Here is a 12,425-nt window from a genome sequence, read left to right on the forward strand (position 1 = left end):
CAGCCAGTCCGTCCTGTCTCTCAGTCCAGCAGCAGCGGATTTAACAGCACCCCTCGGATCACCACACATGATTTAAACGGTGCAGTGGATCCTGGCTGCCCGGGTGAGCAGAAACCAGGCGGCTGTAGAGCCGGTGTGACCGGAGCTCACCTGCCGGAGTCCAGCGGTTCATTCAGCTTCATCTCAGCTGGATTTACGGACCTGCTCTCTCTCACTGTGGATTATGTGGATTATTACAATTTCAACAGGCTCTTGTCGTGTTGAACCAGTCACCTGACGGGCTGGCAGGACACCTATGTGACAGGTGAACACGTGAAGTTTGATAGTCCACAGTGAGTGACCTGATGGAGACGCTGGCTTTTAATCACGGGATTTATTTGACTCATTTTTAAACTTTTATACACGACTTTCCACTTTGTTACCTTGTCACTGGGATAAAAGACTCATACACCAACTGAGCTTCTTTAAAAATCATTATTAGACAAAAATAAAGTGAAGTTCCGAGTTATTTCTGTTTATCTTCTTCCACCCGGAGGACTTTACCGGGGGACTGGACGGGCGCTGCCGGGGGGAGCAGGGCACGCGCCGGGCATGTTTTGGCGGGCATGGATGGTTAGCTAGCTCACCTCTCCCGGCTAAAACCACCCAACTACCGACAACATGGAGAGAGGAGCAGACAGCCGCTGAGGTACTGACACACACAGTCAATCTGAGACGTGATATCATGTTTAGAGGATGTATTGATTTACATTTGAGAGGATAATTGACGTTGGGCCGCTGCGTGGTTCTGTCCGGAGGGAGTTGATGCTTTTAAGCAGCGCGGATCCATTACAGACCGGTGTTAATGTACGGAAGCCCAGTAGGACCAGCAGAGACTAGCCGTGAGGCACAAATGTGAATATAATAACAAAATTATGATTTAGTGTTGAATTACAGAAGCACTTTATTTATAACAACCAGGACAAAAAAAGTTTTAATCAATTATTTTGATTAAAAGCTTATAGAGTGCTGTAGTAATGAGTCAGTTAGCATGTTAGCACATCCGGTTCCCTCCTGTCAAAGTCTGCGGGTTTTTTAAATTGTTTTTCAGTTAAATGTCTGAAATAAATTAATAACAAGATCCCTTCTACAATATAAAATACATTAGTTAATGTCCCACAATTTAAAGTAATAATCTCAAAGATTTTCATGTAAATAAATATCTGTTAAGTCACTATAAAAGCGCTCGCATTTGCTGTAATACCAAAGATGTACGCGTGTCGGTGGCAACTTTCCTGGAAAATATCACCAGCTGCGCGGCGAGAGTAGGTGGTTGGCATCATAATGACCAGAATAAGTTAGCCTTATGTTAGACAGTGAATAAGATTGATAGCAACCATTTTTTTATTCAGTGAATAGTAAGTGTTAATTTTACCATCTCAGAAGACATCATTCCCTTTTCGCTTTCATGTGGTGTTGTGATGGAGGCCTGGCCAAGCTGCCAGCTGACTGACGTCACACAGGTGACACCGGATCTCTGAGAAGCAGTGAGGTCCAAAAATACACCTGCAGTTGCAGCTTCCAGAAAACTTTGAGATTGCCAATTTAATTATAAAACTCTTCCGTGTGTTAAAAACGGTTAGTGGTTGCTAACAGGTGTCTAAATGAGACTACAGAGGTTGGAAGAATCATAAATTTGTGTCTGACACACAGATTATTTTCTGTAATAATCCAAAATCCCATCCCATCGCCTTTTTGTCGAGGGAACCAGGGAGATGCTAACTTCAGGTTAGCCTACAAAAATACGTCATCGCTGCACCTGTCTATAGAGAGCCGAAGTCACGCCGCCTTATTTTGGAAAAAAATTGTACAGTAGTCAATGGAGAGAAAAAGAACAACTTTTTACACTGTTTAAATTGTGCCATGAATCACACACATGATGTTTTTTAGGTAAAAAAGATAATTTTCAAGTCAATAAAGTTGCTTTTTGTCATAAAGCTCAGTGATCTTCTCGCTCATCAACTCCAACATGGCTGCCGCCTTGGCTCAGAAAAGGTAGTAAAAGTGAAAATCACAGTAAATCTGCTCATATTGACAACTGCAGACAAAATGAGATATATGAAGTGTTGTCTTTTCCTGGTTTAAAAGGCTGTATTACAGTAAAGTGATGGAAATATCTGAACTGTTCTTCTTTTTCTTTACCCAGTTAGTCATTAAATCCACATTATTTGTAAAAAATGTCATTGTGTTAGGCTAATATTTTGTGAAAGTGCCGATAGTCATTCCTACAATATGGTCACAATATTGATGTTAAATATTTGTGAAAAAATATTGATACTTGATTTCGTTGCCTAATCCTAGCATTCATGAAGTGCTTTTGATAATTAGATTTCAAAATAATGAGATATATAGCATGTATCGCGATATAGCCTACAAATATTGTGATATTATTTTAAGGCAGTATCGCCCAGCCCTTCTCTGTTGAGATAGCAAGATAACAAGATATTAACAAAATGTAATATATTTGTCAGTAGCCTCAAAAATCCATTGGTCGGACTCGCCAACGACTACTCTATAATAGATTATTTAATGTTGCAGCAGGTTGAGGCTCATCAGTTGCAACGGCTCATGTTTTATGAGCTCGTCATAATAATGTTTGTACAATCTTTATCTGCAGAGAAGCTTTCAACCATAGTTATGAAATAAAACATGGGATATTTGCTCAAATCTAAAGCAGTGAAGTAGCACTTGTGTAATGTGATGACATTGATTAGACTGATATTCATATCAAACTTTCATTGTGATTGAACAGAAATTCAGATTCACGGCCAGTTTATTTTCCACTTCATGAAACGTGCTTCAAATGTAATACGAGCCGACACATTCAAGTGCCTGCAGCTGAAATACGGTCTCTGCATGCACACCTCTCTCTAGATACCGAGTTGTACACCTCTGTGTGTCAGTGGAAACCAAAATGACCTTTTCTCAATACAAGCTCTTGTATGGCACCAACACAGAGGTATATAATGAGAACACTAAATCAGGTGTTCGCTATGTCAGCATTAATTATGAAATATTTCAGGGTTGAATTGTTTTCAAAAGAGGAAAAAAAACCTGTCATCAGTCAGGTAACAGCTGAATCTGTTAAGAGAGCGTCACTAAATCTGTCTAGCTGGATATTAGTTTTTATTACAGGATGACAATGTGTTTCCCTCAGTTTGAGGTGTTCATGACACTGGACTTGAGAAAACACTCATCACTTTCAGTGTAAAACGCTCACTCTGTTTTGTATGAGGTGGGCAGGACTGGCAGGAAAGTTGTCCTCTAATTTCCCAGCGTCGGGGAGTTTTCCTCCCACGACTCAACGTGGCCCCAAACTCAGAAAGGCCACTCAGGACTGACTCGCACAAAATTATTACAGTGAGTTCAACCGTGACCGAGCAAAGCAGGTCCCATTGTCCTGACTGTTATTAGATTTCAGTTTTAGGAGGAAATACGTATCATCCTTTAAGCTTAATCAGGACAGGACTTCATTTATGTTGCATGTTTTGTTAATGTTCCCCTTGTATGTATCCACAGTTAACGGGGATAAATTATTCAGCTGTGGTGGAAGTGGACTTCCTGCTGGGGAGAGGATGGCCTTTTGGAAGGAGGGCACTACTCTCCTGCTGGTTCTGCTGGTTCTGCTCGACCTACAGCCGGTCGCTGGCCGATCGTCTCGTCACCGCAGCTTGAGACGTCAAACTCGAGGGCACCATGAACACCGGGCGCAGCAGAACATCACGCTGGCCGTCATTTTACCTCAGAGCAACACAGATTACCCCTGGGCTTGGCCTCGCATTGGTCCAGCCCTAGAGCGGGCCGTCAAAACCGTCAATGCTGACCCCACCTTGCTCCCTGACCACCACCTCACTTACGCTTTCAAGAACAGTGAAGACAAGGACGGCATCTGCTCCGAGTCCGTCGCCCCACTCATGGCTGTGGACCTTAAACTTGCGTACGACCCGTGGGCATTCATCGGGCCGGGCTGCTCCTACACCGCCTCCCCTGTTGGCCTCTTCACCACCCATTGGGATGTTCCCATGGTTACAGCAGGTGCCCCGGCCGTGGCTTTTTACGGAGGAGTATACCCGTCCATCACCAACACGGGCCCCACCCACAAGAAGCTTGGGAAGTTTGCCCTGCGGATCTGTGAGCACTTTGGGTGGCGGGAGCACGTGATGCTCATGTTCAGTGACAACAAGGTGGATGATCGGCCATGTTACTTCGCCGTGGAGGGTTTGTACACGGAGCTGAAGGGCATCAACATTACCCTCGCTGACAGAGTCTTCGAAGAGAACAAGCCGGTCAACTACTCCCAGATCCTCGCTGACGTTCACAACGATGGCCGTGGTGAGTTGCCAAACAGATAAATGTGGCTTGTTAGTCAACTCAAAGCTTTTGACTGCTGCACTTAAAGATTATGAGATGTTTTCTTAAGTACAGAACTGATGCTTTCCCATGTCCACTCAGTTCCTATTAATAAAACCTCATCAGGTCGGGTTAAAAAAAGCTGCGTTTTCACCCAAAGCACCCAGAACTTTTAGTCCCTGGAACTACTTTTCAGGGAACTTAAAGGTTTCTTCATCGTTTGCGTCGTTGTCTGGCTTTCCACCGTGGTCTAAAGACCTGTGAAGATCAGGGAAAGTGACACTCCTACAGCACGTGCTTAGAAGAAATTGCGATAAGTGCTTGACAAACTCAGATAAATCAACCCCAAATATTATTGGGGTAATGTAAAACCATTGATTGATGTAAAAGTTACAATCTAACCTAAAGAAAAATATGTTTATCGGCTTATATTTGCTCAAAGGCAACTGCCATACAACATACATTATTTAATCTGGCCTGCTGTATATGAGGGCCACCTGGAATCAGTGAAAATGTTTAGTCTCACTGGACTCTGGTCCCTGCAGTGGACACAAATTTGAGCTCCTCAACAGGTTCTAGTCTCTGGGGAAAGTAACTATGATGGACACACGGCTACATTTTCAATCATTTCAGGTCTGGCAGGGTTTTGCTGTATCGCTGCAGGTCTCAGGTCTGTGTGTATCCTTTTTACCAGCAGACATTTTCACTTGTTATAGCAGGAAAAGCACAGGTAGAATTAATTTCCATGAGTGTCACAGTAAGCTAGTGACGGCAGAAGTTGATGGAAACGTGGGGTGAGATGAGATGCCACAAAGATCCCAAAATGAAACTGGGGTGTTGTGGTTCGTGTGAATGGTTTCTTAATCGCTCAGCTACCAAGCTGACTTGTGCTGCTGCTCATTTCAACCGCAGCTGCTGGTTAATTGATGGAGCGTCCTGCTGCTGCTGTTCTCTCTCTGTCTGCGTCTGTTCGTCTATGTTTTGGCTCAGGTCTAATTATCCTCAGGTCAGTTTGCACCATGTCTGACTCTTCTCAGGTCTCTTATGAATCACGTGCAATAATTTTTTTGAAAACGATATGTGCTCGCTGGGCTCAGTTGGGCTTCAGTGTGTCCAGACAGGTCCAAAATTATATTTGTGTCGAGCTCTCTAACATGTTGTGTGAGTGTGATGTTTGTGGGGCTGCGACTAGCTTTTGTTTTTATTATTGATTGATCCGTATAATGTCAGCAAAACAGTTCATAAAGCTGCATGGATGATGCATCAACGAGCCAGTGATACCGAGACAGCTGATTGGTGCTCTGATTGATCAAAGAAAAGCTTCTTCATATAAAGTTCTTGTTTGAGTTTAGTGCTTCTTCATATGATTTCCTAATATGACCAGTTTAAAGCTGTCTTTAATAATGATGTATGAATACTATACAAGCTATTTCCCCCTTCAGTGTTACCTGTTTTAATCATAAGATCCAGGTGAGAGCTCTTCACTGTACTTGTTTCCAGGATGTTTGTGGTCCTTCTTTATTGAACAATCCTGTCTCAAGCTTGTTATTGACGTGTGTGTTTGTGCCTATAAATGGAATCAACTTGTTCCTCTCATCTCAGCTTTTCAAGGTTTAGTAATTCGACACCGGAAGGAAACTATTTCTTTAGGTAGGAGAGTAAAAAGCAGGACAGCGTCCTCTGACTGCCCTTTCTTCTTGAATTGATCAAACTAACAACTAAAGAAAAGTTTTGTTTTATAATTATTATTATTTGTTTGGCTACAAATCAAATTTCCGTTTCTCTTCAGTTCTTCCCTGCAGAGTCAAAGCTGCAGGAACTATTCTCAGCTCAGATAGAAATGACACATAACGTATAAGACATAAGACCACAGAGCAAACTGCAGAGTGACGGAACGGGAGCTCAGCAGGAGACGAGTGGTCAAAGTGCAGCAGCGCCGTGCGTCTAATAAACTCTTATAATTACAGCTTGTGATGCTTATCACGGATGAACACGCTGATATGAAGGACAGAAAGCACGCTCGGTTCCATAGATTAATATGTTGCACTTTAGAAAGGGGTTCGTCTTCAGTGTCGCTTCCTTTATTGTAAATACTTTATATTTTTTTCAAAGCAATACTTTGAATTTCAACTTAAATTTCACAACTTGGCACCCATGAAGTTCCTTATGCACCATAAAAGCTTGTAACTGATGTTGTTGTTTTTTTTATAACTGATGTAAAAAGCTTCCTCTGGGTGACACCTGTAAATCCTTAAGAAAACAAACCTGTAACCTGTAAGTTACTTTAATTTATGCATTCTAGCTACAGAGACCCAATAACCATGACGACTGCCGCTGCTCATTAATGTGACTGACAAGTGTCACTGTATTAATGTCACCATGACGACCATCATTTTATTAATGTCACCATGACGAGTGTCATTTTGTTAATGTCACCATATCATATCACTGGATATTAAAAAATGATATGTAAAAATCGTCATACTTCTGAACAGTTTAGATAAAAAGGCCAGTAACATCATTATTGGACCGGTACCTTCACCTTGTCCTTTCTCTTCATGGAGACCAGATGAGGCAGGTTAGACTGCAGGGACTTGACTCGGAGTAACTATGGACTCGACTTAACTTGACTTCACTTGATTTACCCAAGAAAAGACGACTTGGACCAAATGACTTGAGTCACATGTCTGATATTTCTGGAAAGCAGTGGACAAACACATGATTGTCACGGTACAAGTTGTAAAGAGGTTGTTCAGTTCCTGAAAAGCTGACGTTTACGAGATTTAAAGTTCTCACTGATCCAATACAGCTCAGATCACACAGCCTGGCACTCTTTATCTCATCTTACTGCATCCATATACGTCATAAATGTACCAGCTTCTTATCTTGTTTTTTGCACATTATAATCTCTCTCTCTCTCTCTCTCTCTCTCTCACACACTCACACACACACACACACACACACACACACAATAATCCAGTCATGACTGTAAGCAACGCACAGCAGTGTGTGTTGAATGTTTTCTTGTTGATTCAGCTGCAGACTGAAGCTTGTGTGAACACAGTTATACAAACTGTCTGCTCGTCATGGTTTCTGCCTATCGCTCGGCCATCTCTCCCGTGTGATTTGTGCCTTGTTCGCCCTGTGAGCGAGCCGGGCAGCACAGCTAGTTAACCCCGACATTAGCTCCTGATCTTTGCCTCAGGGCTTCATCACTGCAGCAGCAGCAGCCAGAAATATGAGCTGAATCGATGCGTCCACAGGCCAGACATCAGCTCGGTGCTGTAAATGGCTCTGCCCTGAGGACACAGTGGAAAGTCTGCATCAGTGAGTGATGCAGCAGATTTCCAGAATGGTGAAGGTGCTCAGGAGCAACGTGTTTTTATTTCATTAAGAGACAAAAACACAATGCAAAAAACAAAGGGCAACAACAGCTTTCTCTCACAAACAGACACAAAATCAAACCTTTCAACATTAATGTACAGAGGGTTGACACAAGGCTCTACCTAAGGAAACTCAACAGGATTAAATTCCTGTGACGAGTTCTCGTCAGCTTTTACAGAGGAGCAATAGAAAACATCCTGACTGGAAACATCATAAAAGTTTTAAGTTCATTTCCTCAGACTCAGCTAGGCCGGCTCAGCATCTTCATTCATGCCACAGAGCATGTTTGGATGTTGAAACTGGATATCTATTGAGTTATAGTCAGGATGTTTACTGGCCTCACCTTTGGCTTCAGGAAAATATTTTCACTTTTTAAAAAAATATTTTACAGACCAACAATTAATCGATGGAACCATAAAAGCATCGCAGATGAGCTGATAATGAAAGAAATCATAATTTTGCAGCCCTAAAAATGTTCAAAACTTTGTCTTGAATTGTTTCTTGACCGCTGATCAGTCGTGGTGGCAGCTGGCTAAGCCTCTCCAGCAACTTCCAGCTTCTCCTGGGGGATCCCGAGGTGTTCCCAGGCCAGAGGAGATATGTAAAGCCTCCAGCTAGGTCTGGGTCTGCCCCAGACTTTCCTCCTAGCTGGAAAACCAACGAAGAAAGGTGCCCAAGCTCAGGCCGGTCACCCTACGGCCGAAGCTCATTTCGGCTTCATGTGTCCGTGATCTTATTCTTCTCGTCACTACCCAAAGCTCATGACCGAAGGTGAGTGTTGGAACGTAGATCGACTGGTAAATCGGAAACTTCACCTTCCGGCTCAGCTCCCTCGTTCCCTCGATGCTCCGGCGTTACCAGCAGTCCATCTCACACACTTTACCTGAACCTTCCCACTGAAATCACTCCAAACTGAAAATGCAAATAAAAGCTAACTGTAGTAAAGAAAAAAAAAAAAACGATGTTGGATCACAATTTGTGGAATTCAAAATAATGTGCTTTGTAGCGTGTAATGAGTTGATATTTAACCAAAGGAAATCAGAGGAATTCAAACAAGGTTAAAGCATGTGAGAAATTATTTATTAAGGGCCATTTGACTTTGAGAAAAAGCAAAGCAGCGCCTCGCTGCTTCCAGCTCTCCTGGACGGAGGTTCAGTAATGAAATGAATGTTGTGAGTGTGCTGAGGTTCTGTTCTGGTCATAAATCCAGCACACAGGCCGCTGCTTCCTCTATCTGCGGAGGTGTATCAAAGTGTAAACCGACCGAGAGCACAAACAAACACAGCAGAGAGTTTCTCTGGTTCCCACAGAGGCATTAATCCTCCCGACAGGGCATTCATTAACAGAGGTCAGGAACCTGCCGCCTTATATGGAAACTACAGGCGGCCTATCAGATCTGTAGGTATTTCCTGCCAAACACACTCAGGCTAATTTTACCTTGTGTCTCTGCCTTTTGTCTCCTAAATCAAACATGTAGTGACTCTCAAAGCTGCTTAGACAGAGAACAACAGTAGATTAGGACTCTGTTTCTGTTTTGGAAAAATCAATAAGTAAAAAGATGAGGAGGTTTGTGCAAATAGATCCGATTAAAGCTGCATCTGAGATCACTCTCATTCACTCATTCACTATATCACAGACTCCCAGTAGTTGTACTCCAGAAGCAGTGAGCAGAAATAAAATGGAAAATTAACATTATCGGTTATCAGCAGATAACGAAATTACAGCCGATAAATCAAACTGATAATACAAAGCCAAATTGCTTTAGTTGACTTAAGAAGTGCAGCATTTACACACAGCATGTGGCGGTATGCACCTTTATAAAGTTACCAGCAGCCAATAAACACAGAAGAAGAACAACAATGCGGTTGTTGCGTTCATGGCGTAGAGCTGCTGCACCTGTGTAGAGCCACGCAATGTAGACAAGAGCCACACATGGAGTGTGCCTTGTTTTTCAAGTTCAGAGGAAGACAACGCAATTGTAACTTGCAATACGTGTTCAGCAAGTGTTCGCGGAGGAGAGAAAAAGTCTATGACTTTAACACAATAAATCTTATTAGTGCTATGAATAATAAATCAGCCATCTTTGCCTGCTACATCTGAGCCTTTTTACCCTCAGGGGTGCATAAACTAAAGGTTATAAACTTATTTTAAAATACATAAATGTGAAATTATTATCGGTATCGGCTGTGAGAAGCAATTATCGGTTGAAAAAATCCATATCGTGCCTCCCTAATATGAATCATGTAGCATGACTCTATAAACTGTGACACATTACAAAGTATGAACAAAGGGTTAGGGTTGTGGACAATTTTTGTATATAATTAATTTTACATTTTTAAGGGCAATATGGACGATATTGTTTCTAGATTGAAAATCAATTGATTTGAGCTTTTAATTTTGATCATGCAAATCATCCTGCCAACTTGTGCACAGGGTATTTCACAACAACAGCGTGACTTTCTTAGGCTAGTTCAGAAAATATTCACTCACATATTCATTTCTGAGTTCAATAAAAAGTACCTCAAAGTTACAAAGTTCAGTTTCTCACATGTATCCAGAGTAAACTCTCTTCCCAAAGAAATCAGTAAAGGATAGAAATAAAAGAAGAAAATGAACCCAACATCTCTGACGCTGTTGGAGTTTCCTCCGGCACCAGTCAGCTGATCATCTTTGTGCAGAGTAACTAAAAAATGGTGTATAACTACTCTTCGTGCGACTTATTAACTCTGTGGGTTAATGTCTCCTCTGATCAGACGTAGACTGACTGCTTCTCATTTCAAGACATGAATATAAAAGCATCTGCACTGCAGTAGTGTAGTATTTTTACAGCTACTTCCTTGTTAAACTTTGACCCACCGTTGTCTCTGTACGTCTGTAGTTGTGGAGACAATGCAGTACAATTGAAACCAGGGTTTTTCCTGCTATTATCAGTTTAGGTGCAATGGTTGTAGTTAGTCATCAGTGGACTTCATTAGCAAGTTTTATCATTAAGCTTTTCCTGGTGTTTTCTGGAAGCAGATGCGATTTCTCAGTAATCTTCCAACACTGAAACTGGTCAAATAAACATCATCTTAAACCTGTGACAGTGTTGATCTACCAGGTCCCCAGAGGACGAATCCTACGTTAGTGCCACCGTCAAGTTTAAAATTTAAATTGTCTAATAATTATACCAAATACTTTGTACTTTGTGTGTGTTGCTTATTGTTAGCATAACACATATAGTAGCCCGTATCTGCAAATCTTAGCTTGCTAACATGCTGCACTTAGATGGTGAACATTATCTGAGTGTGAGAGGGTCAATATTTAATATATAAAGAAATCCTCGTAAAAACCTATGTGGATTTGCCAAGACTTTTATTTTGAAGGGTAGACTTTTTAACATTTCTGGTGTCACGTGGGGCTGCACCATATCGGAAAGACTGGCACTGGGATTTTTAGGTTTTCTTGTGACGTATACTGTGATATGAAAAAATCCAGGAATCTTTATCAGATAACTTGAACAGCTCTGACGTGACTCAGACACAAACGTTCACAGACGAGGTAATGTTTGTAAGTTTTCCTCAGATCGTCTCACCGTTACCTTGAGGAAACAGACATTTTAGAATGAGAACTGTTACATATTATATCTTTAACAGCAGGGGCGGACAGTATTGAAAAGTCCTGGAGTTGTTTTTTCCAGCCCGACAGACTCCCTGATCCATATTCAGACCGCTTTGTGTCTCATTAATGCAAAGCCATATGTTCCAGACACACTGAGAACAGACTGGAGGAAAAACATGCACACACACACACACACACACACCTTCTCAGCATTATATGCAGAAAGGTGAATGCTGACAACATTTCTCCCTTTATTTAATTTTCTTCATAAATAACTGGAGGGAATCAACCAACAACAGATGTTCATTATTTTGCAAAAACAAGGTGTTTTATTATAAAACTAAACAAATATTTCAGTTGGTGTGTTTTCAGCAGCATCATTGTCAGCTGTATCTGATACTGAGTAATTCCAGAAAGCACATGTTATATATGTGAAGCAGTTAAAATAAGGTTAAGTAAACACTCTGTGGGACATTAGTATCCTCTAATGGCCTCCACAGTGAGTCAGCAGGTTCGGATTCAGTCCGTTCATGTTGTCAGTGCTCTGCCTGCTGCATCAAAGGAGATGTCAAAGAAATAGTTTCACATATACCATTGATTAAAAACATGTTTTTTATGGAAGATGATTTGGACCAAATCTGAAAAATGTATTTGAGTTCTGAGTATAAAGTTAGAATTCAGACTTTAGACTTTTACTTTAGACTTTAGACTTTAGACTTGTATTTATCCCACATCCGGGAAATTTACTCGTTACAGCAGCAGGTAGAACAGACATCCAATACGTACAGGGGACATAAAACAAGTAGACTTAAAATACTAAAAAGGATTTAAATAAGAGACAGAAAATATAAATGTGTAGGAAAAATAAAAAATAAAAGGTATTAACAAGGTATTATTGCACACAGTAATTACACAGAATGGTGGAGGTAGAAGTGGTAATAGTGCAAGATACGGTGGTGTTAAGGTGCTTATGGTGCTACGTTAGGAGTTTGTGGTGTTGTACAGTCTGACTGCAGACGGGATGAACGACCTGCGGTAGCGTTCTGTTTTGC

At 41.5% G+C, this 12,425-nt stretch overlaps 1 protein-coding gene across 1 annotated transcript in view; it reads left to right on the top strand.

Moving 5' to 3' along the window:
* The first annotated feature begins 18 nt into the window (after window positions 1-18).
* Window positions 19-12,425, top strand: part of LOC311260425 (atrial natriuretic peptide receptor 1-like) — a 68,946-nt gene continuing 56,539 nt past the window's right edge. Inside the window, exons 1-2 of the mRNA XM_084358220.1 lie at window positions 19-688; window positions 3,559-4,371. Coding sequence (XP_084214346.1) covers window positions 3,615-4,371 — 757 coding nt within the window. The 5' untranslated portion in view covers window positions 19-688; window positions 3,559-3,614. The remainder of the gene's footprint in view (window positions 689-3,558; window positions 4,372-12,425) is intronic.

Source organism: Pagrus pagrus (genome assembly GCF_965226575.1).
Source record: "Pagrus pagrus genome assembly, chromosome: 7".
NCBI lineage: Eukaryota > Metazoa > Chordata > Actinopteri > Spariformes > Sparidae > Pagrus > Pagrus pagrus.